The sequence below is a fragment of the Oryzias latipes genome, chromosome 3 (genome assembly GCF_053564925.1).
Source record: "Oryzias latipes strain Hd-rR chromosome 3, Olatipes_Hd-rR_3.1".
Lineage (NCBI taxonomy): Eukaryota > Metazoa > Chordata > Actinopteri > Beloniformes > Adrianichthyidae > Oryzias > Oryzias latipes.
This window is the reverse complement of record NC_136239.1, coordinates 13,204,350-13,225,659: the sequence shown is the minus strand read 5'-3', so window position 1 is coordinate 13,225,659 and position 21,310 is coordinate 13,204,350. Positions and strand designations below refer to the sequence as shown.

The 21,310-nt window shown below is 37.5% G+C and overlaps 2 protein-coding genes across 2 annotated transcripts; one reads left to right on the top strand and one right to left on the bottom strand.

Moving 5' to 3' along the window:
* Positions 1–2,899: 2,899 nt before the first annotated feature.
* fshb (follicle stimulating hormone subunit beta) lies at positions 2,900–4,871 on the top strand. The gene is given in 3 exon segments (NM_001309017.1): positions 2,900–2,970; positions 3,422–3,605; positions 4,599–4,871. Coding segments are annotated over 2 exon segments (354 nt in total). The 5' UTR covers positions 2,900–2,970; positions 3,422–3,446; the 3' UTR covers positions 4,794–4,871.
* Positions 4,872–15,065: 10,194 nt separating this feature from the next.
* arl14ep (ADP-ribosylation factor-like 14 effector protein) lies at positions 15,066–20,052 on the bottom strand. Its single transcript, XM_023952643.2, has 5 exons — positions 19,821–20,052; positions 18,513–18,708; positions 18,303–18,428; positions 16,649–16,689; positions 15,066–15,781 (listed from the first exon to the last, which is right to left on the bottom strand). Exons 1-5 carry the CDS (start codon positions 19,889–19,891, stop codon positions 15,553–15,555), a joined length of 663 nt encoding a protein of 220 aa, XP_023808411.1. The 5' UTR covers positions 19,892–20,052; the 3' UTR covers positions 15,066–15,552.
* Between the last annotated feature and the right edge of the window lie 1,258 nt (positions 20,053–21,310).

Here is a 21,310-nt window from a genome sequence, read left to right as displayed (position 1 = left end):
ATTTGCAATAAAGAAAAGAGAGGATTTACCAACTAAAAGCTGGACTGAAAAAAACCCGTCTGCATTTACTGCAGCGTGACGTCAGTGATGGAGCAGTGACAGACACCTGATTGCAGACAAGTTGGAGCAAACATCCAAACCATTTTCAGATGCTGAACCTATTGAAAAATACTGAAGGCTGCAGAAGTCTTGTTCCCAAAAAGCAGTCTGTCAAGGATTATGATTACAGATCCAACATCTCTGAGGAGACTTGGGGGCCATATTAAGGAATCCAAGGCAGAAACCAGGAAAATATTCTTGGACATTTTATTGTGTCTTGCACACTTGAATTACAGTAAATATGTTTCTGCACAGGATCGATATGAAGCCCATCGAGACGACTGTTGTTGTGAATTTGGGCTATACAAATAAAATTGAATTGATATGAATCCTGATATTGATGGCTGGCTGAAGTTTGGGGAGAGACAGGAGGTTAACTCCAAATTCTTGTTATGTTCACAAATGTTTACAAGTTTAATTTAGTTTAATTATTCATTGATTTGCACATTTACATTTTAGGCAGGTGTTTCATTTTTTTCCGTAGATTCAGTATCAGATGTAAAATATTCAGTCTGATTATAAATTAATAAAAAAACAATTTTTTAAGTGAAATGCATTTTATTTTACATCCATTGGCCTCTGTAAATGAATGTGTAATAATAAATTATTAGGCTGCCATGTTGGCTGAGGCTTTTTTTCCAACTCAGTAAAAAAAAAAAAGAAAACAGTTTTTTGCTTTTATGTCACTGGTCCGGCCCACTTGGGATCAGACGCCTTGAATGCCAAAATGAGTTTGACACCCCTGCTGTAAGCAATCCTTCAAATTGTTATATGAAAATGTAATGCTGGGTTGATCGTATGAAAGAATCGTGTGTAATATTAGTTTTAGTTTCCAAGCTATTTAACTTTGTGCATCGGCTGTCTGTATTTTTCTACTCACTCAGCTTGGCTGCTCGGGCTGCTGAAATCTGAAGAAGGGAGAAACTGTAACAACAGAGACAAATAGACTCATGAACTGTATGGGAAAGGTGGGCGGATTCACTGAAGCACAGACAAAAAGCCAGCCAGTCAGAGACAGCCCCACAAATGCCCATCCGCCCCCTCCTCTCAATGCATCTCAAGCTCGATTAAAGAGAGTTCTGCCACAACGTTTGGTGTTGTGTTGCAATCACTCCATCTAACCAGTACAGTCTTTGAAATTGTTTGTGTATTTATATTTCTAGTCACAATAAAAGCGTGCCCACTGATTTATCAGCACATTATGTATAAAAAAATATTCAACGACAAATCCAAGATATTGTGTCTTAACCCTTGTGCTATCCTATGGGGTCCAGTTGACCCGATCCTTACATGGACATGTTATTCCTACCATGACAAAGGTTGGATAAAGGTGGAAAGATTTTATGTAATCCATGGACACCAGTGAAGATCACAAATCATTAAAGAAAAGAGGTTCAGAGCACTGTCTAGTGGGTCTAGATGACCCAACTCCCAATGTTAAAGTGCCTAGGATAGTACAAGGGTTACATTCTCTTGGCTTATCTGTAGAAAGTTTTAATTTTGTCTTCTTTTTTAAACGTTTTGAAAATTACTTCTCAAATATGTCACAGAGCGACGCGGTTCATATGGTTTAAAAAAAAGCTTTTATTTTTTTTCCTAATTTTTTTTATCTAAATATATTTTGCTCTAATATTACTAAATCTAAAAAAAAGATTTAAAATATTACTGTGAACAAATAGCACAAATCAACAAGAGTGAGTATTTATGTAAGCCCATTGTTAAAGTGCCTAGGATAGCACAAGGGTTAAAGGCCCACTCTTATTATCTTTTTATCTATTGTAAAAATGTCCCCAGAGGTCTTTTAACTATGATAAATAAAGATAAGATTCAGTCAAAATAGTTAAAACATCTTTAAAATGTGACACACATTGCTTCTCAGACTGTTTTCCCGATAATCTACATATCATAAACACTCAGCGTCTCCTCATCACTGCAGTTGCTAGCATCCTCTGAGTTAAAGCGCACTCGGCATGTCTACTTGCCAGTAACCCCCGTGCAGCAAGCCTCCGCCGTACCACAGTAACAACAATGACTGAAGAGATCTTTAGTCACATGGTTTTGTTTCCAAGCCTTGGTCTGGATCAGAATAGGCCGCTTGACAGCAATCTGAATACAGGCCAAACGGCAAGGTTCTGAACTCGATCCAGGAAAAACTTGAGTGGACTTGGCAATTGGACCCTGATCTCTTAGAAAAAAAAAAAAAGAACAACATTTCTGGTCACCATCACTTTCCAAAAGGGCGGTGAGTGTGGCAACAATGAGCCCAACAGAATGATGCATAATAACAATGACTTCAAGTGAGCCAGGAAAAAAGACACATTTTCACATGTTTTATACAAATACAGCCAAATAAAACATCCTGGAGGATTCAGAAATGAATGATTGCATATAAAGGCAGCATTGTGCCTCAGCTCCAGGTATACATGTGACCCCCTCCCCCCCCCCCCCCCCCATACAAAGCAGGGGAGGTGGAGCACACTAAATTAATTACTGTCTCTCATATCAGTGTTTTCCATCTCACTGTGGGGGCAGACTTATTTTTAAGTTTCTCTGCTCCATCTGAGCCTTTCACTCATGTAATCTAAGCGAGATTTTTGAAGATACCTCGCCCCCCTCCCTCCTCGTGTGTAGGAGGAAAGGCCTTGAGCTGGAAGCCATCCCCTGAACCTCTGGTGGGGGGAAAACCACAGATTTGCAAGAAGTATAAAAAGGTAGGAGAACCAGAACCAAGCCAAGGCCAAGCAGATTAACGGGATTACCAGCAGCACTATATAAACTGCAGCGGCATGGGCGGCTAACTGATGCATCTTAGAGAAGAGCAGAGGAAGCAACACTTTCAGCCGAGCTCGCAGTGACGCTGGAGATCTACAGGTAGGATTTGTGCCAAACTACAGGAAATGTGTCCATTGGTTATTTGTTGACAAAAGGAAATTATGTCTCTGTCCACTTTTGCAACTCACTTTATACTTTACTGCCCAAGTGTTCAGCGTTAAAAGGGATTTGAAAATGCATAATGTCTTTTTGTTGCAAATTTTTGCTCTCAAAGTTTCAAAAATGAAATGCTAAATTATACTTCTTTTGCTTCTGATTGGCTTTTCTTTCCTCAGGTTGTGTTTTCAAGCTCATGTTCTAAAGTGATGTTTTCTTTGTAAGAAATTTGTTGATATTAAAAAAAAGTAATTTATACATTTTTTCCTCTACATTTTCTAAATTCTTTTTGGAATATTATCCCCCAACCGCCTCAACCTTAATGAAGCTGTGGGACCTTCTTGCAGAGTTTTTGGGTTCACCACATGTTAGCTCTGGCTTCCTCCTGTGGTAGGTGTCGGTACTGCACCAGGCAGAGGATGCAGCTGGTTGTCATGGCAGCTGCGTTGGTGCTGGCGGAAGTGGGGCAGGTCTCCAGCTTTTCCTGTCATCCCAAAAACGTCAGCATCCCTGTGGAGAGCTGTGGCATCAGCGGGTGCGTCCACACCACCATATGCGAAGGACGGTGCTACCATGAGGTGACGGATGACTCAGACTGTCGGCTCATGACGTAACATGTTTTCTGTCTCAGGAAAGTTGTGAATGTCTGTTCATTTGATCTGCGTCCAAGAAGTTAAGCTATGTCAACACTGGTGCTCCAAAGTTTCCCTTTTGTTACTGTTTTTAAGCACTTTGAATGCTCTCCGGCTGAAGAAGTCTGTCAACTAAGAATTGTTCCCAGTGAAAGCTATCAGCTGTCAAGTCTGCAATTTTTCAAATATTTTTATTTTTTGTGGTAAAACATATAATAATAATAATAATAAACTTTATTTGTATAGCACCTTTCCAGATAAAAATCACAAAGTGCTTCACAGTACAACACGATAAAACAACAGTAAAACACAGTAAAAACACATGTTAAAAAGAAATTAAGAAAAAGCTATTTTAAAAAGATATGTTTTTAGCTGCTTTTTAAAAGAAAACACTGAGTCCACAGATCTGAGGCTGAGAGGAAGAGAGTTCCAGAGGGATGGGGCCACCGTGGCAAAGGCTCTGTCTCCTTTAGTCTTTAAACGGGTTCTCTTAACAGCCAGCAGACCCTGGTCACATGACCTCAGTGACCTGCTGGGAGTGTATGGCTGCACCAGGTCTTTTATGTAGACTGGTGCTTGGTCATTAAGAGCTCTGTATGTTAAGACCAGGATTTTAAAATGCACTCTGTAGTGGATGGGGAGCCAGTGCAGCTGCATTAACAACGGGGTGATGTGTGAGAACTTGGATGACTTGGTTAAAAGCCTAGCAGCAGCGTTCTGGACAACCTGGAGCCGTTCTAGAGATTTTTTACTTAAACATGTGAAGATGGAGTTGCAATAGTCGAGACGGGAGGATATAAAACTGTGAATGAGCATCTCCATCTCAGAACGGGACACGACTGTACTCAATTTTGCAATGTTTTTTAGATGATAAAAACAAGACACAAATGTGTAACAATGCTTAAAATATGTGTGATTTTTTTTCTTAACTCTTGGCAGGATCCCAACTACATCAGCTATGAAGACCACCCTAAAGAAAAGATCTGCAGTGGGGACTGGTCCTACGAAGTTAAATTCATTGAGGGATGTCCAGTGGGTTTCAAATATCCTGTGGCCAAAAGCTGCGAGTGCACTACATGCAACACAAGAACCACATACTGCGGCCGACTTTCTGCAGACATGCCGAGCTGTTAAAGTGACCTTTTGTTTGCTTCATGTGGTTAAATTACCCTAATGTCTTCAGCACTGAAATAAAGAAACTGTGCCCCCCCTTAGGTTTTGTGTTAATCCCTTTTTCAATTCAATTCAATTTCAATTCAATTTTCTTTATTTCAAACACAAATGAAAATAAACACATTAGTTTAAAAAAGACAGATAAAACAAGACAGTGTGCTTGAAAAGGGGTGGGTTGAAGAGAAATCTTGTGTGATCCCACCCCCTTTTTTTTTTTTTTACAAAACCTGATGATCTACGTATTTCTATTTACAATTTTGTACATGTGATACATTCACAATTACATTCTGCGTAGCAACTATGCAGAAGTCTTTAGTTGTTGTGCTTTTTTGACTACCAAGATATTTAAGCTTTATTGAGCACCCAGTCTTCAACTCAAATTAGTCTTCAACTCCCCCCTTTGAGGTGTAACCGCTGGCTTAGAGGGTGTTACACGTCTCTCACTGTTCCCTTCTACCTCGTCACCCTGGCCAGAGTTGCAAATGACAGGTTCATTAAAAAAAACAAAAACAAAAAAACTTTTTTCAAAAAAGACGGATTTTCTGTTGGTTTTACCTCCATAGCAACCATTTTAGGTTTTGTTTGCCTAGGGGTGAAAAATATTTCTATGTGATTTTTACAAGAATCAGCAAACATAAACTCTTGAATTTCCTTGGCAACAGATGTTTTTTTGTTAACTTTCTAACAATTCATTTGTATGTCTTATCATTTGGTTCAAGTTGAGCCAGCGATTCATGTATTACATTTTTACAATATTTTGCTAAAAATTGTCAGAGCAAGAAGAAAATTCTACCTACACTAACGCCATTCAAAATCTACAAGGTTTAAAACAAACATTTTTCCCAAATAGCTTCCCAATTATGTTTGAGGAGTTAGAAGGCAATAAATAAAAATCCCTAGGAGGAGTTTTATTGTGTTTTCAGACTGGTTCATTTTTAGAGAAACTAAATGTGTCCAGAGTTCGTTTCACCTAATAATCCAGAACAGATTATCAGTCTGAATGCACCCAAGTGGACACTGGTCCGGAACCAGGGACCGCTCTCGGATCTTTGGAGGTGATCTCGGTTTGTTTTCAATCTGAATATGCTCCATACTCAGAGCGGAACAACTGAACCAAAAGAGATTTTGGCCCAATTTATTTTCTTGACATATTTGCTTGTTGTGGTGTCATCTTTTCCTCTTTTCTTTTTTAGTATCTGCCACCTAGTGCATTAAAATTTGGGTGAGTTATTGACTTTGTGGCGGGGACGAAATTTTCAAATGTGCACTAAAAAAGAAAAACGTTGAAAACAATCTGCTCCTTGCAGTCCAGGACTGCTGTGGGCTAGAACTATGAGCCATTTTCCTATAACAGAACTAGTCTGTCTAAACCACAGGAAAACCGTGATGTCAGCAGGTTAATTGTAAATAAAAGACTAACAAAAAAGATCAAAAGTCCAGGTGATAATTCCCCTTTTTTGTCCTGACCAGAGTAACTGACCCACAAAGGGCAGTAATACTGTGAATCAGCTCCTCAGTCCAAGAGCAGGAGGTCAGATGAGCCAAACGCAAGACCAGATCCCCTTTCTGTCAAGTCTAAATGAAAATAAAGGTATTGCAGTGTATCTAAAAACTAAAATCCTTCAGTACATAACTGTTGATCAGTGCAGTTTTTCGCTTCAGAAAATGCAGAAACAGCTCAGCAAATGTCAGAGGAATTATGATTTATATGATTGTTATTTTTATTTCAAACTCAGCATGACTTTGGTGACTTTTCCTTTACTTCTTTCAGCAACTAAATACAAAAACTTGAAATCAGGCATTAAATACTTTTTTAAAGGTACTGCAGCAGATTCCAGGCAGAAGGAAGGAGCTCACTTCCTTCCATTGGATTCGATGTTCGCTTTCACCAGAAATAGTTTTGTTCCTAACTTTATTATGTGTCCATGTTTTAGGCTGATCAATTGCAGGCTGTGTCAACCATGTTCCTTTCTCTTTTCCATTATTGTATTCTCTCAAAAAGAACAGATGAATTTGGAAAAATTAAGACTCCATGGAGGACAGTACTAATTGTCAGAATTCCATTAAAAAAGATTAAACTTTCATAGAATATAGGTTCAGGTTCCACTGATTTCAAGTATTTATTTGTTTATTCTTTTACATAAATTGGGGTTCCAGTTTATGAAACCCACAAAACAGGATTGCAGAAAATTATAATCTATATATATTATAAAAATGTATCTTTTTAATGAATTTTGGAAATGAATACTCTTTTGATGATCTAATATTTTGGAAAGGGTCTGGACTTCCACCTTTATCCAGGGGCTTGTGAAACTGCCAAGTGGCTCCCAACAAACTGACTTTTTCACCTGTTTAACTTCTTGCACTGGAATGACAGAATTTATAATTCAGAGGGCAGCAGCATCTTCTGATTCTAAATACTGTTCTTGGAAAGCTTATTTACATCACATTGGTTATTGGTCAAATATGAGACTTTGATAGTTTCCTGTAAAGCTTGAGGCATACAGTGTGTAGCCGCCTGCAAGTGGATGCATCGCAATGGGGTGGAGCTTGTGGCCCGTCGAGTTTATTTTATACTAAACAAACAAGATCTTTTTTAAATTGGATTTTTTCTTCACAACAATTTGAATGAAGAAATACTTAGAAATGCAATTTTAAGCTTCATTTTCTTTATAAATATCATCCATCATCACAAAAATGCCACAAGAACATGTTAAAAACACCAAAAACACAGACTGGTCTTTGAAGAAGAAGAAAATCACTGGCAAAGGCTTGGACTTTCTGACAGTTTGTTGGGCTGAAGAGTTTTAATATGCCAGGAGGAACATAGCGTGCAAGAGAACAAACACTCTGAAACTGCAGTAAAAGTCTTTTCAAAGTTGTAGCTCAAGACAGTTACAAAACTTTCCAGAGTGGAAATTTGTGTGTTATTGCGTGTAATAATTAAAAAATAAATCAAGTTTTACATGGAGACTCTACAACCATCAGTGCACAATAAACAGTAATAAAAAAAGCCCTTAAAGCTCTAAACTAACTCATGTCGATCCACAGTGCCAGACTGTTGTAAATGTTTGATCCAGTAAAGAGAGGCATCAGGAGTGTGAAGAATAAAGATTTATCTGTGATACAAAAATGCGCATGAAATAGTCCACAGTCCTTTGGCGGTTAGCCTCTGGACAGATGACGTCTTTACTCTGGCGGGATAAACTCGGACCATACATGGATAAACCCCAGAGCTTAGACGCTGATTGTGGTTGAGGCCAGTCCATGACATACGGTCCAGGTGGAGAATGGGGAGGAGAAGGGCTGGCAAAACCGTAGAAGAGGGGTGCCCAAAGCCAGGCCTTCAGAGCCGACCTCCAGCTAGTTTTCCAGAAACCCTGTATTATCAACTGTTTACCTGGATCAGGTGTGTTTATAAGGAGTTTCAATGGCAGAATGGTTGGAAAACATGTAAGACATCGGCCCTCGAAGCCTGGATATGGATACCCCTGATCTACAATGTAGAGAGATAAACTTCCATAAATTCAATAGCAGAAATTTGATTGATTGAGAAAAGAAGGCGGGGAATTTAGCCATTGGTCTAGAGTGAAGGCTTAATTAATGTGAGTGACACAAGAACCCAGCTGTCCCAGAGGGAGGTAGATCTTTACCTTTGAAATTGCACCAAAGCATCATTGTTATACCTCACCAACTTCAATAACCTGAATGTTTTAATACACATTTTGTGAAGTTTCATTCATTATTTATGATTCAAGTGTTTGGCTGTTTTTTGTACTTAAAAAACCCACTCCGATTAAATTGTGCTTTTGGTGTTTTTAACATGTTCTTGTGGCATTTCTCTGATGGTGGGAGGACATATATTAAGACAATTAAGCTTAAAATTGCATTTATGAGTATATATGTATTCAATTTGTTGTAAATCACGAGCAGACGAGAAAATACTGTTTAAAAAATATTGTTTTTGTGATGTAGAAAATACGCGGGTCGGGCCACAAGCTCCCTGCCATTCTAATGCATCCACTTGTAGACAAATAGATCCATGTGCATCTTTGTTTTCCTCGTCTGAGCTGGCATCTGCCTCAAAACTGTAAAGTTAGATAGCTCCAATATTGCTCTCGCCTTTTTGTTGCATTGTTGGAGGTGTGAGAGGCTGAAAGCTAGCAGGAGACCATGAAAACAGTGAGCTCTCAGTAACAGGGAGGGGAAAGGGGGTGGGGTGTACACATGCCAATGGTCCTGCACATTACACAGGCAAATTTCTAATGAGCTACTGCAGCTCTGTAGGCAGGTCTGAGTGTGTCTCTGTGGATTCTCCAAGTGGCTTTCTCCATTCTGAAACACAGCAACAAAAGACCCAGTTTATTTGCTTCCAGAAAAAAGGTGTTTAAGACACAAATCACTCTTTAGGGGTTAATTCAGAAAATAAAAAAAGCTATTTGGGAAAATACAAGTATCCAATACACAGGAGCTTGTAAAAAAATGTCATCATAGATCAATTTGATTTGTTAAAAGGTGTCCAAATGAATTTAGGTCACCTTTGCAGTTTGTGTTCATCCAAATTGTCTTAAAAATGCAAATTTGCTTGTCAGCTTTCTTTGTTCTTCATGTTTACCGTGTTGGTCAATTTCTACTATTTGTATTTTTTCCACAAAGCACACTTTTATTGTAAAAAGTTGGGTTGTCTAGATAAAAGTTTCCCTGTTGTTTCAGCACCATTGATTTTTCGATGAGAATCTGGCTGCTCATTGGGTACATCACTGTAGCATCAGTGACAGCCCCAGTGATTCATGCTCTCTGAAGATCCACAAAGACCTTCTTGGTAACCTTGAAGTCCATAGATTTAGTTCCAGCCTTTAACGGGCGGACCCCTCCCTCTCAACTCCTGCCCAGAGTCAATACAACAGGCTGAATATCTGCTGACAGTTCCATCCGTTCAGGTCATCACTGCCTTGTGATACTGGCTTGTTTTTATCCCTGGAGCTTTGTGCTCACTGCTCTCCTCCTGATGACTTCTTTAGCCAATATTTAAAGAGACGTTTTGTCAACGTTGTTGTCTGGTCTGCCGCTCTGCTTCCTCTGCCTGAGGGAGGAACTGGACACCATGACGTAAGCAGAGTTTGGTGAACTACCTAAAGTTTCTAACAACCTGGATAAGTGTTTAAACCTGTAAAGCCCACTACAAATTAAAAAAAAAACTGCAATTTTTTTTTATTGTACGGAGCCTTTAAAGGGCCATTGCAGGACAGATAATTTGGAAGTAAAAAAAAAAGAAAAAAATTAAGTAAACAAAAATTTAAGTAAAAAAAAAAACTAACAGGTGCGCACCCATTTGTATCGGGTACCTGTTAGCTTCTTTTTTTTACTTCCAAATTATCTATCCTGCAATGGCCCTTTAAGGGCTCCATATATTTGAGATGAGACCCTTTGACTAAATCCACAATATCTTTTAAATTAGATTTAGAAAGTATGATACTTTGGGTGATTTGGTGAGATTTCGTTCACAACAATGTTGTTTAAGATCTAAAAATATTGACACAAGTTTTTTGAGAAATAAACAACAGCCTAGATACCCACTGTCTCAAATTTCATTGAGACATTTCTAACATGATTTATACCGTGGTCCGGGTAAATACTGAATTCTAATTGGCTGCTGAGTGAGTATTAAAATTTGTACTATGGTCCGGTTGAAAACTTGATTCTGATGTTTTTCTTTTGTAAGTTACCACGGTATAAGTGGGTTAACGGCCTTCGAATTGTGCATTGTTAGAAACTAACGCAATGCACGTCAGATGGTTCAGGCTTCCACAGCGTGCGTTCATTTCTGACGATGCACACTTCGTCGGCCATTATCCCTTACGTAAATGTTAGGGATGATGCGTGACGAAGTGTGCATTATGAGAAATTAATGGACGACTGCACATTTCGAAAATGTTGCTTATACCATGGTCACTAACAAAACGAATAAGTGTTCAATCAATTGTTCATATTTTCATCTTGTAATTTTATAGGTTTGAACTGCTTTTTTACAAAAAGAAGACTATTTGATATGTGTTTCGATGAATTGTCATGGTAACTTAGTAGCAGCAAAAGAAAGAGGTTTGCTATCCCCCATACAGTTAATGTTCAGCTGCTACGATGCCCACATGGCGTCTAGATCAGCACAATGATTTAGGGCATTTGGGGTATGTGAGCAAAACTTCTTTTGTAGGTATTCATTATTAATGTCACCCTGTAGCCAGTCAGCATTGAGTATTCACCAGGAACAGGTATTAAAAGTAAGGCAAGGCAAGGCAAGGCAAGGCAAGGCAAGGCAAGGCAAGGCAAGGCAAGGCAAGTTTATTTGTATAGCACAATTCGTACACAAAGTAATTCAAGGTGCTTCACAAAACAGAAAAATGCATTAAAATCACAATAAATCATAGAAATAATCAACGTAAAATTTACTTTAAAAGAAAAGAAGGAAGAAAGGAAAGAAAAGTGCAGATAGGACCTTTCAGTCATATAAACGGCTAAACAGAAATGTTTTAAGTCCAGATTTGAACATGAACACAGAAGAGGCCTGTCTTACGACTTCAGGGAGGCTGTTCCAGATTTTAGCTGCAGAATATTGAAACGCTGATTCCCCTTGTTTAGTTCTGACTCTGGGAATCATCAGGAGGCCGGCCCCTGAGGTCCTCAGAGTACGAGATGGTTCATATGGCACTAACATGTCAGAGATGTACTTTGGTGCTCGGCCATGGAGAGACTTGTACACAAGCAGAGCTGCTTTGAAGTCTATTCTTTCAGGTACAGGGAGCCAGTGCAGAGACCTGAGCACAGGACTAATGTGATCATACTTCCTGGTTCTGGTCAGGACTCGAGCAGCAGCATTCTGGATGTACTGAAGCTGTTTTACAGCTCGTTTGGAGAGGCCGGTGAGCAGGCCGTTACAGTAGTCTAACCTACTGGAGACAAATGCATGAATAAGTATCTCCAAGTATCAGGAACATAGTCAACAAATTGTGCATTCTTTCACTAGAGCAGATTCAGCAACAGTCATTTTAAACAATTAATTACAGATAAGTTACTCTCCCCGTAAAGTTAAAAAAACTAGTAAAACTTTTCCCATCAAATATTTTAGAGATTTCACTGAAGCAGCCATTTTGAAATGAGCAGGAAAAGCCCTTCTACTGCCCCTAGTGGAATAATGATGAACTACAGGACAGAAAACATGGACCTTGTTATATATACACTATGGGCTTTTAAAGAACGTTTGGATTAACCTAATGAAATAGGGAGTCTCGGAAATGCATGTATCAAATATGATACGAGTGGTTATTGGGTTAAGGTAAAACTTCACTGTGAACGTGTATATGAAAACAATTATACAACTTTGAGGAAGGATGCTTTAAAAGGCTTCTGAACAGGTTTCCAGCTTCATGTCCCTGGAGATCATTTGGGGTGTGAGTGATGGAGCAGCTTAAAGGCATCAAGAAAATGTTCAAAATATTATGAAAAAAATGCACAAAAGTTGATGCAAAGCTCTGTATGAGAATGAACTCGAAAGGTCAGCCTGAAACTGTATCTGACGTGGCCAAAGTTTGACCGCGTCTTGATGTAAACAGGTCATTATTATGGTGACTCACCTGTAGCTTTGTAGGCTCATGGTGGAGTGTCTGCCCTGAGATTGGAAGGTTAAAGGTTCAAATCCATGTCATATAAAATACTTGCTTGGCAACAGAAGGTTGGAATAACCAAAAAATGCTTCACACTATTGTGTGACAACTTGAGAGGCTTTTCTTTTTCACTTTGTAAAGAAAATCTGACAGCAATCCCTTCAAAAGTCGTCATTCTGTTTTTAAAATGTGTTGCATTCGATGCATCACACAACATCTGATCGCATCTATTGAACACATTCTGAAACAAATGTTTCAACCTTTTAACAATTCCTAAGACAGAGCATCTTGTCCTCGTGTTACCCTTTAAGTACACATTCAGTGGAGGTTCTATAGTATTGCTCAATAATAGCGGCTGGGGAGGCTGTAACCTGACTTCAGATCAGATGTCTGCAAGCTGAGCCTCGAGCCACATGCAGCTCCTCTATTCCTCCATTGTGGCGCTTTAGCCTTAAAGAAAAAATGCTAATCAATAATGGGTTTATAGTTTTGGTTTATTTTTTTTAGTTTTTCAAGTTTTAGCATTTATTTTTGGATTTTTACCATGTCAGATAATTGAAAAATGGTAAAAGGTTTAAATCTGTTGTGATTCAAATAGATATGTAGCCCATATTCTTCTGTTCCCAAACAGTGTCTTGTAGTTGCTATTCTTTGATTATTTACATTTAGTCTATACATTTACATGTATAGATTTAATTCTAATTTAATTCTACATCGAAGCTGTTAAATGTTTAATAATAAAAGCCAAAAAGGGACGATGGTGCACCAAAGTCATAAAATAATAAATTTAAAAGTTAATTTAAGATAAATTGTTTTATATATATATATATATATATATATATATATATATAAACTCTAACACAGTTACAATTTTGTTATTGTGATTATTTAAAAGCCACATTTAATAAATGAATGGTTGAACAGCCACAAAACAAAAAGAAAGCATTTTTTCCTAAACCTTTGAGTGGAACTTTTCCGCTCTGTGGGTTTTGGTCTGTGAGAAACTGGACCAAATGGCTCTTTTTGCATTAAAGGTTGCAGATCCCTGGTTTATTCTATTCCCAGGTTTTCTGTCTGCATCTCAAGCTGCGCCATTGGGGACGTATTGTAAGCCGTGAATAATTCTTGAGTGTATCTGCTCCTCTGATAAACGACTTGTTCGCATCCACTCGCCCAGAGCCTTTTATAAATATTAATAGGCTTAATTTAATGGCACACCTTTTACCAATGAGCTATGAAATGCAGTTGGCCATGAGAGGCAGCAGGGAACCAAAAAGCCCACATTTAATCAAACTACCTACACTGGTTTTGTGAAACACCTGCACACATTCCGATTCAGGCAAGTTAAGATTTGACCAGAACGTGACTTTCATGGCCTGACAAAGGTGCATGAGTTTTATGAGGCGCAGCTTCCTGGAGCTGGGCAATTCTTCATCTCGGGTTGCATGACCTCAGAATGTGGATAAATGAGACATTTCCTCCCCGAGGAGTTCAGCGACTCTTTTGTCTTTTAGCAGTGTGAGGAACTGCTGTGTCATGCAGGGTGAACGCCGCCGGACGTCACAATGCGGAAAAGATTCAATTATTCATGCTTAGCTTTTGCAAATTAGAAATAAAAAACTAAATATGTGATTACCACTAAGGTAAGGAATTAGAAATTACAGGGAAGTTTGATTCTTTTAAGAGTAAAAGAAAAGAAAAGGGAGGGTGGCAGACTTTTAAATAGTAGATCATCTGGAAATCCTTGGAAATCATGTCAGTCCTCTACAAAAGCGAGGGGCCTGCATCTTTAACCCCTCCATGGTGGCTCTCTACTTTTAAAAAAAACGTCATTTTAAAAAGTAACTGTAGAGTAAAAATTAATAAATAGTAAAGTAAAAAAAATGAACTCACTTTATTCAAGTCATTCGTAAACAATAAGTCAAACTAAAAACATTTAGATAGATTTCTGAGCGCCGTGTACCACAGAAAATCAATTGGAGGTCAGTAAGCGCAGCCAGAATTAAGCTGCACCAGATTAAAAGGCGGATTTTCTATTTTGCTTCAAACTCAAAGTAACTAAAAAAAACCTCTTAATTAGCTTAGATTTAAATCTTGTTAGTTAGAATAACACATTTTTTACTGAGATGCACCACAAATGGTCAAATAAACTGCTTTTTTCAAACCACTGCTGACATTACACCACCTACTAATACATTTGCTGCATTGAAATGATCATATGTGACACAGTCTTTTATTTTGAAAGGAAGTCATATGAATCTCTGTCAAAAGGGATGAACTATTTCCTGATTAAAAAAAAGGCCATTTTTGATTTTATGTTTATATGTTCTATATTATGCAAAATCATGTTGCGTTATATTTATTATTACAGTAACAATGAGATAAATACAAATAATTCTATTTTTTTTAAGAAGAGAAAAATGACAACGGGTTTTGGTCGGTGAGAAATTGACCTGAATGGCTCGGGGAAAGATTGTTGAAGGCTGCAGACCCCTGACCTCAGCAATTTCCAGAAGTCCACAACTTCGCTTTTAGATGTTTTCAGGGTTCACTAATTCACAAGTAACTACAGGACTTTTGATTTCCCAAAGCAACATTTTATTTTGAAGTTTCACACCTGTTGCTGTCAAGACCAAACCTAAGACAAGCACGATGTGGAAAAACAGCTTTAAGAACTTTGTGAGAAAATCTTTAGTCTCAACTTTTTTCACACAGAACGACCAAATAAAAGCTTGAACATATTTTATTAACAAAGGAAACACATTTTAATATCAACCTATGTTGTAAGATTCTCTCATATTTGTTTGTCTTCTGCAATAACTCAAGAACTGGGTGGGTTTACTGGAGTCTTTGGAGCAATTATAGTTCAGTTTTTGCTCATTAATGTGCGTCTGTAAAGCATATTAGTAGTAGAAATGTAAAAAACCAAAGTATCGATCAAAAATGCAGAAAATGTATATCTATTTTACAAACCTTCAGGGTTCTGAAACCGCTCACCAGATTTCAGGAGGAGGAAAAACTTCCCGCCTTCACAAACAGTCTGGAACGAAAACCAAAAGTCTCTAGACGGCAAACTTGTTCCGAATGATTTCTCCTCCTTCCACCTCCACCTGCTCGTAAAGCCACTTCCTGTCGCAGCGGCACTCAACGCCACATTTGCGCGATCCGCACTCGGGGCAAGGGTAGAAGCAGCCCATGCAGTCCACGTCCAGACAGTCGCACACGTCCTTGCCGTTGGAGAGCAGCCGGCCTTTGCTGTCGTACACTTTGCTCTTGGCCGCAGCACTCGGCCTGCGTGGTGAAAATTTCAAAGTGACACATTGTGGCGTGCTTTCTCCCTGATGCAACCATTTTTAGACCTTTTATCCCCTCAGAGATTTTCCTAAAATGAGTTTGTCTTATTTACACCTCACATTAGGACAGTGTAAAGTGAACCCAGCGAGCATTACATGACACATTCTGGCAAAGTCGACTAATTCTGCACTACAGAAGACAGTGGAAACCTCGGGACAGCTTTGCCTTTCATTTAATTAGAAAGATTAAATATGAGGTGAAATGTAACTTTCAAGGTCTCAAAGGAGAATCCAAACTTCTAATGATCTGTGACAGGAGAATAATTTTTTTTCTCCATCATATTTTTGGGAAGACAGTAAAGAAAATGGTTCAGAAGAATAAAATCCCACTTAGATCCTCTTTTGATCCATTGTAAAAGTGTTCCCAGTGGTGCATTTGTTATCATTTTACAGTTTTAAGTAAAAAAAAAACAACCTGTGCCATTTTCTAGAACATAGTTTCTGCAGGGCAGCATCAAAATTATGCCTCTGAGTTGATTCATGACGATTTGCACAAAGAAATAGTCAAAAATGCTATTCTAAGCTTAATTTTTGTATTTCTATGTCCTCCATCAGTCAAATTGACACAAGAACGAGTTAAAAACAACACAATTTTCAACAGAGTGGGTCTTTAAAGTGTAAAGAATAGTGAGAATGGCGGCTCTAGAGAAGAAACGCACCGTCCTCCAGAGAATCATGTATTTAACATAAAACCCAGATGTCAGAGTAAGAGACCTTTCATCTGCATGACTGTAAGGACTGATCAGCCTTACTGGTAAAAGCAGAAAAATGACATTCTGACATGGGTGTAGTACGAGGGTCTCACCTGTCGGACATCTGCTTGGCTCCTCGGCCTCCTCGACCTCCCTGAAACCACAGCAGCACGTTCATCTGACTCCTGCTGTCACTGACACACATTTCAAATGGCAGCTCTTTTCTCTGTTTCGTTTCGTCTGTCCCATGATTTAATTAGTAAGTCTTTTAGGCTGTAACTGGGGTTAATGATGCTTTTGATGGGTGTATTAATAAACTACGTTAATATGCAAAAACATAGGACTGTGAATTTTATAGATATCTAGTCTAATTTCTTATATATTTCCTCCAACGTCACAAATTCACAGCAGCAACATTTCAATAACCTTAATTAAAGTGCCGACATCGTTTTCCTAAAAGGCTGGATATAAATGCACCGAATAACTAACATCAAAATTGTAATCATTAGAAAAAAATCTAATTTGTAAAACAAAATTGTCTTTAAAGTATTGTATTTTTTTCTTTTAATTAGTCCTTAATATAAGAAATTATAATTAATATATTAAAAATTCCTTTTCTGTTTGCGTACATGACTGGTTGTGCGTTTTCATAGATGTATACAAAATACAAAATTAAAATGTAAAAGTAAAGGGAAACTGAATCAAATCCTTAAGAAAAATGGAATCGCAACCGTTTTTATCCTTAAATAAACTTTACTTTCAACACTTTATGATCCTTTAATTGATTTTATTGATGTATTTCAACCATTAAAAAACAATACTGCAAGGAAAAAGTACAAAACACAGATCTATCAAACTCATTGTAGATATCAAGCAATACGTGGATAACAATGTCAAGAAAGGTTAAGGCTGTAACGATTCGTTTTCTCCATTCGATTCATATCAGAACTTGTGGTTTCTGATCTGATTCATGTTTGATATTTGTTTATTTTGATCTGATTCAATTACCTAAAATCAATCCAGGACATCTTAAGCCAAAACTTCAACCAGTGTGACTCAGAGAGAAATATCTGGTACTGAACAGTGCAGCTGAAGTTTTCCACATTCCTTGTATTTCTTTATGGTAATCAAGTGTAAATTAAATATGTTTACAAATTTTAGTTTCCTAAAGTTCAGCTCACTGTTGTTCTTCCACATCAAAATGATTCAAAGGGAAAATTAGTTGAACACTCTCACAAAGTGCTTCCACACATTAGACTGGAATAATCATTTTTTACTGACATCACTGTTGTCCTTGTCATGCAGCTGCTTGTTTTTACGTTTTAGTCAAATGAATCTACTGTACCTCAATCCAAACGGCATTTTCCAAGATCGATAGAATCAATTTATTTCATTTTGATATGATTTTTTTAATGTTATAGGTCCATTTGATGAACAAGCGGCCCCAGGCAAATCGATCTGGCTGGATAGTAGAATATAAATCGATTCATTGATTAATCGTTACACCCCTAAAAAAAATAATCAAAGATGAGAAAAGAAGATGAAATCTTCTTGATAGTGTAAATACTCTGCATCATGGACAGTTTTTGCAGTAATGCATTGCAGTCCACACAAATGTCACATTAGTTTCATTAAAGTGATAGTCAATAAAAGTCAGGCAGAGTTTTGATTTGTGTGGGAAAAAGCGAACAACATTTACTCAACATTCAAGTTGCAGATGTTAAAAAGTGATTACAACAGGTGTATATATCCAACACAAAGACTCACCCTGAATCCTCCCCTTTTTTCCCGCCGCATGGCGCTCTCTCTTGCCCTCTCTCTCTCTGCTTGTGTGGTCATCTGATTTGGTGTGTTTGACTCTTTCGGCACGACCGCTCTTTTCCGCAGTTCGATCTGCAGAGTGAAGACGTGTGGTTTTAAAACGGGGCCACTCAGTTCAAAACACACACATTGCTTTGGACTCGATGGAAAGCCCACCTTTGACGAGTCCTGCCCCTGGGTGAATATGGTGGGTACGGCGTCTTCCCGTAGAAACTGCTTGCCATTATAATCCCTGAAGCAGTCATTTCGAAAATGCTCCGAGCAGAGGCAGGTGTTGGAAGTGGGGATGAAATTCTTCATTCCAAGGCTCTGCACCCATTTGCTGGCAAGTTGAGGTTTACTCAGAGGAAACCTGAAAAAGGGAAGAAAGATGGCGGACACGTAAAAGCTGCAGCTTCATAGCAGCTAACAAAGTCCAGGAGACGTCACTTTAGTGAACTCTGGGGCAATTTTGATGAGAAAGATCCATCTTAGCTCCTCTTTGGTGTGGATTTTCATTATTATTCATTTTTCCGTGTACATTTGTTTATTCAAAACCTAAAAGACTTTTAGGCCAGATGTGATTTAAATATTTAAATTAGCCTACAATGTATGTTTTTATAGATAGCATAAATATGACACACTGCTACTGCAAAAAAAAAAAAAAAGAAGAAGAAAAAAAAAGAAAAAATCAACAGGTTCACTTAAATATTCCACTGGTCTATAAAAGCAACTTTAGTGGGAATTTGTATTAATAAGTCCCACTTCACCGTTTAGAAAAACACTAACGATGTTTTGTGGCCTTTTAGCCAAAATAAAGCTTTTAAATATTAAGATTATTTGATTATACCAGTCTTATGTTGTTACTTGTATTTGTTGACAGAAGTAAATACTAATTCCTTTAAAAATAAAACACCCGGTGCCAAATAAGATCCTCCTGCTGCAGCAGATTTATGTGAATTAAAAATGCAAGATGGCCAACTCCAACGCAAAAATGTCAGTGCAGAATATAAAATGAAAACATACATGTGAATGCAGTTATGTGCATTAAGGACTTTGCCTCAGAGCAGCAACTACACACTCACTGCTGTGCCAAAGAAGCCTATATTCTGACTGCAGTTTACACCTTTTCCCAACACTTTTATCTACTTTCTGACATTTTAAAAATCTAACCACAAAACTCACGACCATAGCTTTTTACTTCAAACCAAAAGAGCCAACAGAGGGATAAGGCGGCCGCGTGCCGTGTGGCTCCTTTGCCTCGGGTTGCTTGCAGAGCCCTGCTCTACACCGCAGCATCATGTGAGTCCTTCTAATATATCACAATAAACTTAAAGAACTGTAATGTGAGGAGAAAACCTCATTTAATGTGTCCTTATTGTTGTATTTTTTATGCCGAAAAGATGTTTAAAACGAAGTCGTCTGTGGATACAAACACAAACAAGCTTAATGTTTTGAAGAAAAAGAATAGTTAAAAAAACGTACCTATAAAATCGTATTTCCGATCCCTTGACGAATTTATTGTTGCATCCTGCTGCTGCGCAAATGACAGGCATTTTTTCCTTTAGATGAAAGCTATACAAACATTTAAATCTATGAATTGACCACAACCGCAATAGTTAACAGAGAAGGAAAACGGGAAAAAAAAAAAAATTGTCTTCTTCTTCTGTGGCGGAAGTCAACTTTCTGAACTTCCTATGGTGTGCACAAGTGTTGGAGTGAGAGTCCGCCCTCTAGCGGCGGTTTACACACAACTGTGAGGGCGCATGCGTCCTCTCATTCTTACTCAACATAGTATTCTTTTACGCCTTAATCAATGCCTTTTAATTGTAACTTTTTAAAACTAAAGTACAAATTTTAAGTAAACTAGGATTATTATTGTTTTGTGTTGATTTGTAAAACGTTTTTTTTTTTACCCAAAACACTTCATCGTGCTTTATTTCCATGTTGCCTAACAGGCCTACATAAATAAAATAAAATAAAATAAAATAAAATAAAATAAAATAAAATAAAATAAAATAAAATAAAATAAAATAAAATAAAATAAAATAAAATAAAATAAAATAAAACTGAGAAAGCTAAACAAAACTTTGGTCAGGTTAGGAAACACCAGGCCATGTGTGTTGCAGAATTTTAGTTTCTAAAATGTAAAAGTATAACATTGTCAACATTAAGCGCTTTAGAGGTTATGACTGTAGTATTTCATATTTAGTTGGTATGACCCAAGTTGCTTTGTCTTTAAGAGTTTTTTTTCTTCCTGCAACAACAGTGACTTTTGGTTGTGTCGAAACATATTGTTGACAACGTAATTGAAGTAGTGGGTTAAATTAAACACACAAGCTTTTTTTATTTTAACTATGCATTTCATAATATCTGTAATAAGTGTGATAAATCTGAGTACATTCTTTATTGCTTTGACTACAATGCTTGAAATCTATCAATCAACCAACCAACCAATCAATCCATAATAACCAAAAACAATTATTATGTTTTATTTTTATTTTTTTATCTAACTCTTACTTTGATGGAATATTCTTGGGTGGCTGATCATTTAAGAAGACTTTGATAACCTGAAATAAAAATCCTCTTGTGGAAAACATTTTATTTTTGTCTTTTTATCGTTATACATTTCTTCATAAAACAATATTCAGCAGTGCAACAGCTTTGTATGATGTTGCTACAAGTAACTTCACCATAAATGTTTTACAAATCCTTTTTAATTTTTTTTGCTCCTTTTTTTTAAATTAACATTGTAAAGAAGACAAAGTATTTTTAATTTCAATTTATTTTCGAAAAACTGTTTACAAATCCAATTTAACCCTTTTTGGGGATATTAAAATAATTCCCAAAAGCCATTACAAATAAAAAAAAAGAAGAAGCAAAAGCTGTATAGACAGTTATTCTTTTAAAAAGCAGTTAAAATCCATCCAGAAGCGCCACTAGAGGCCAGTAGTGTGATTGATGGATTCTTTAGC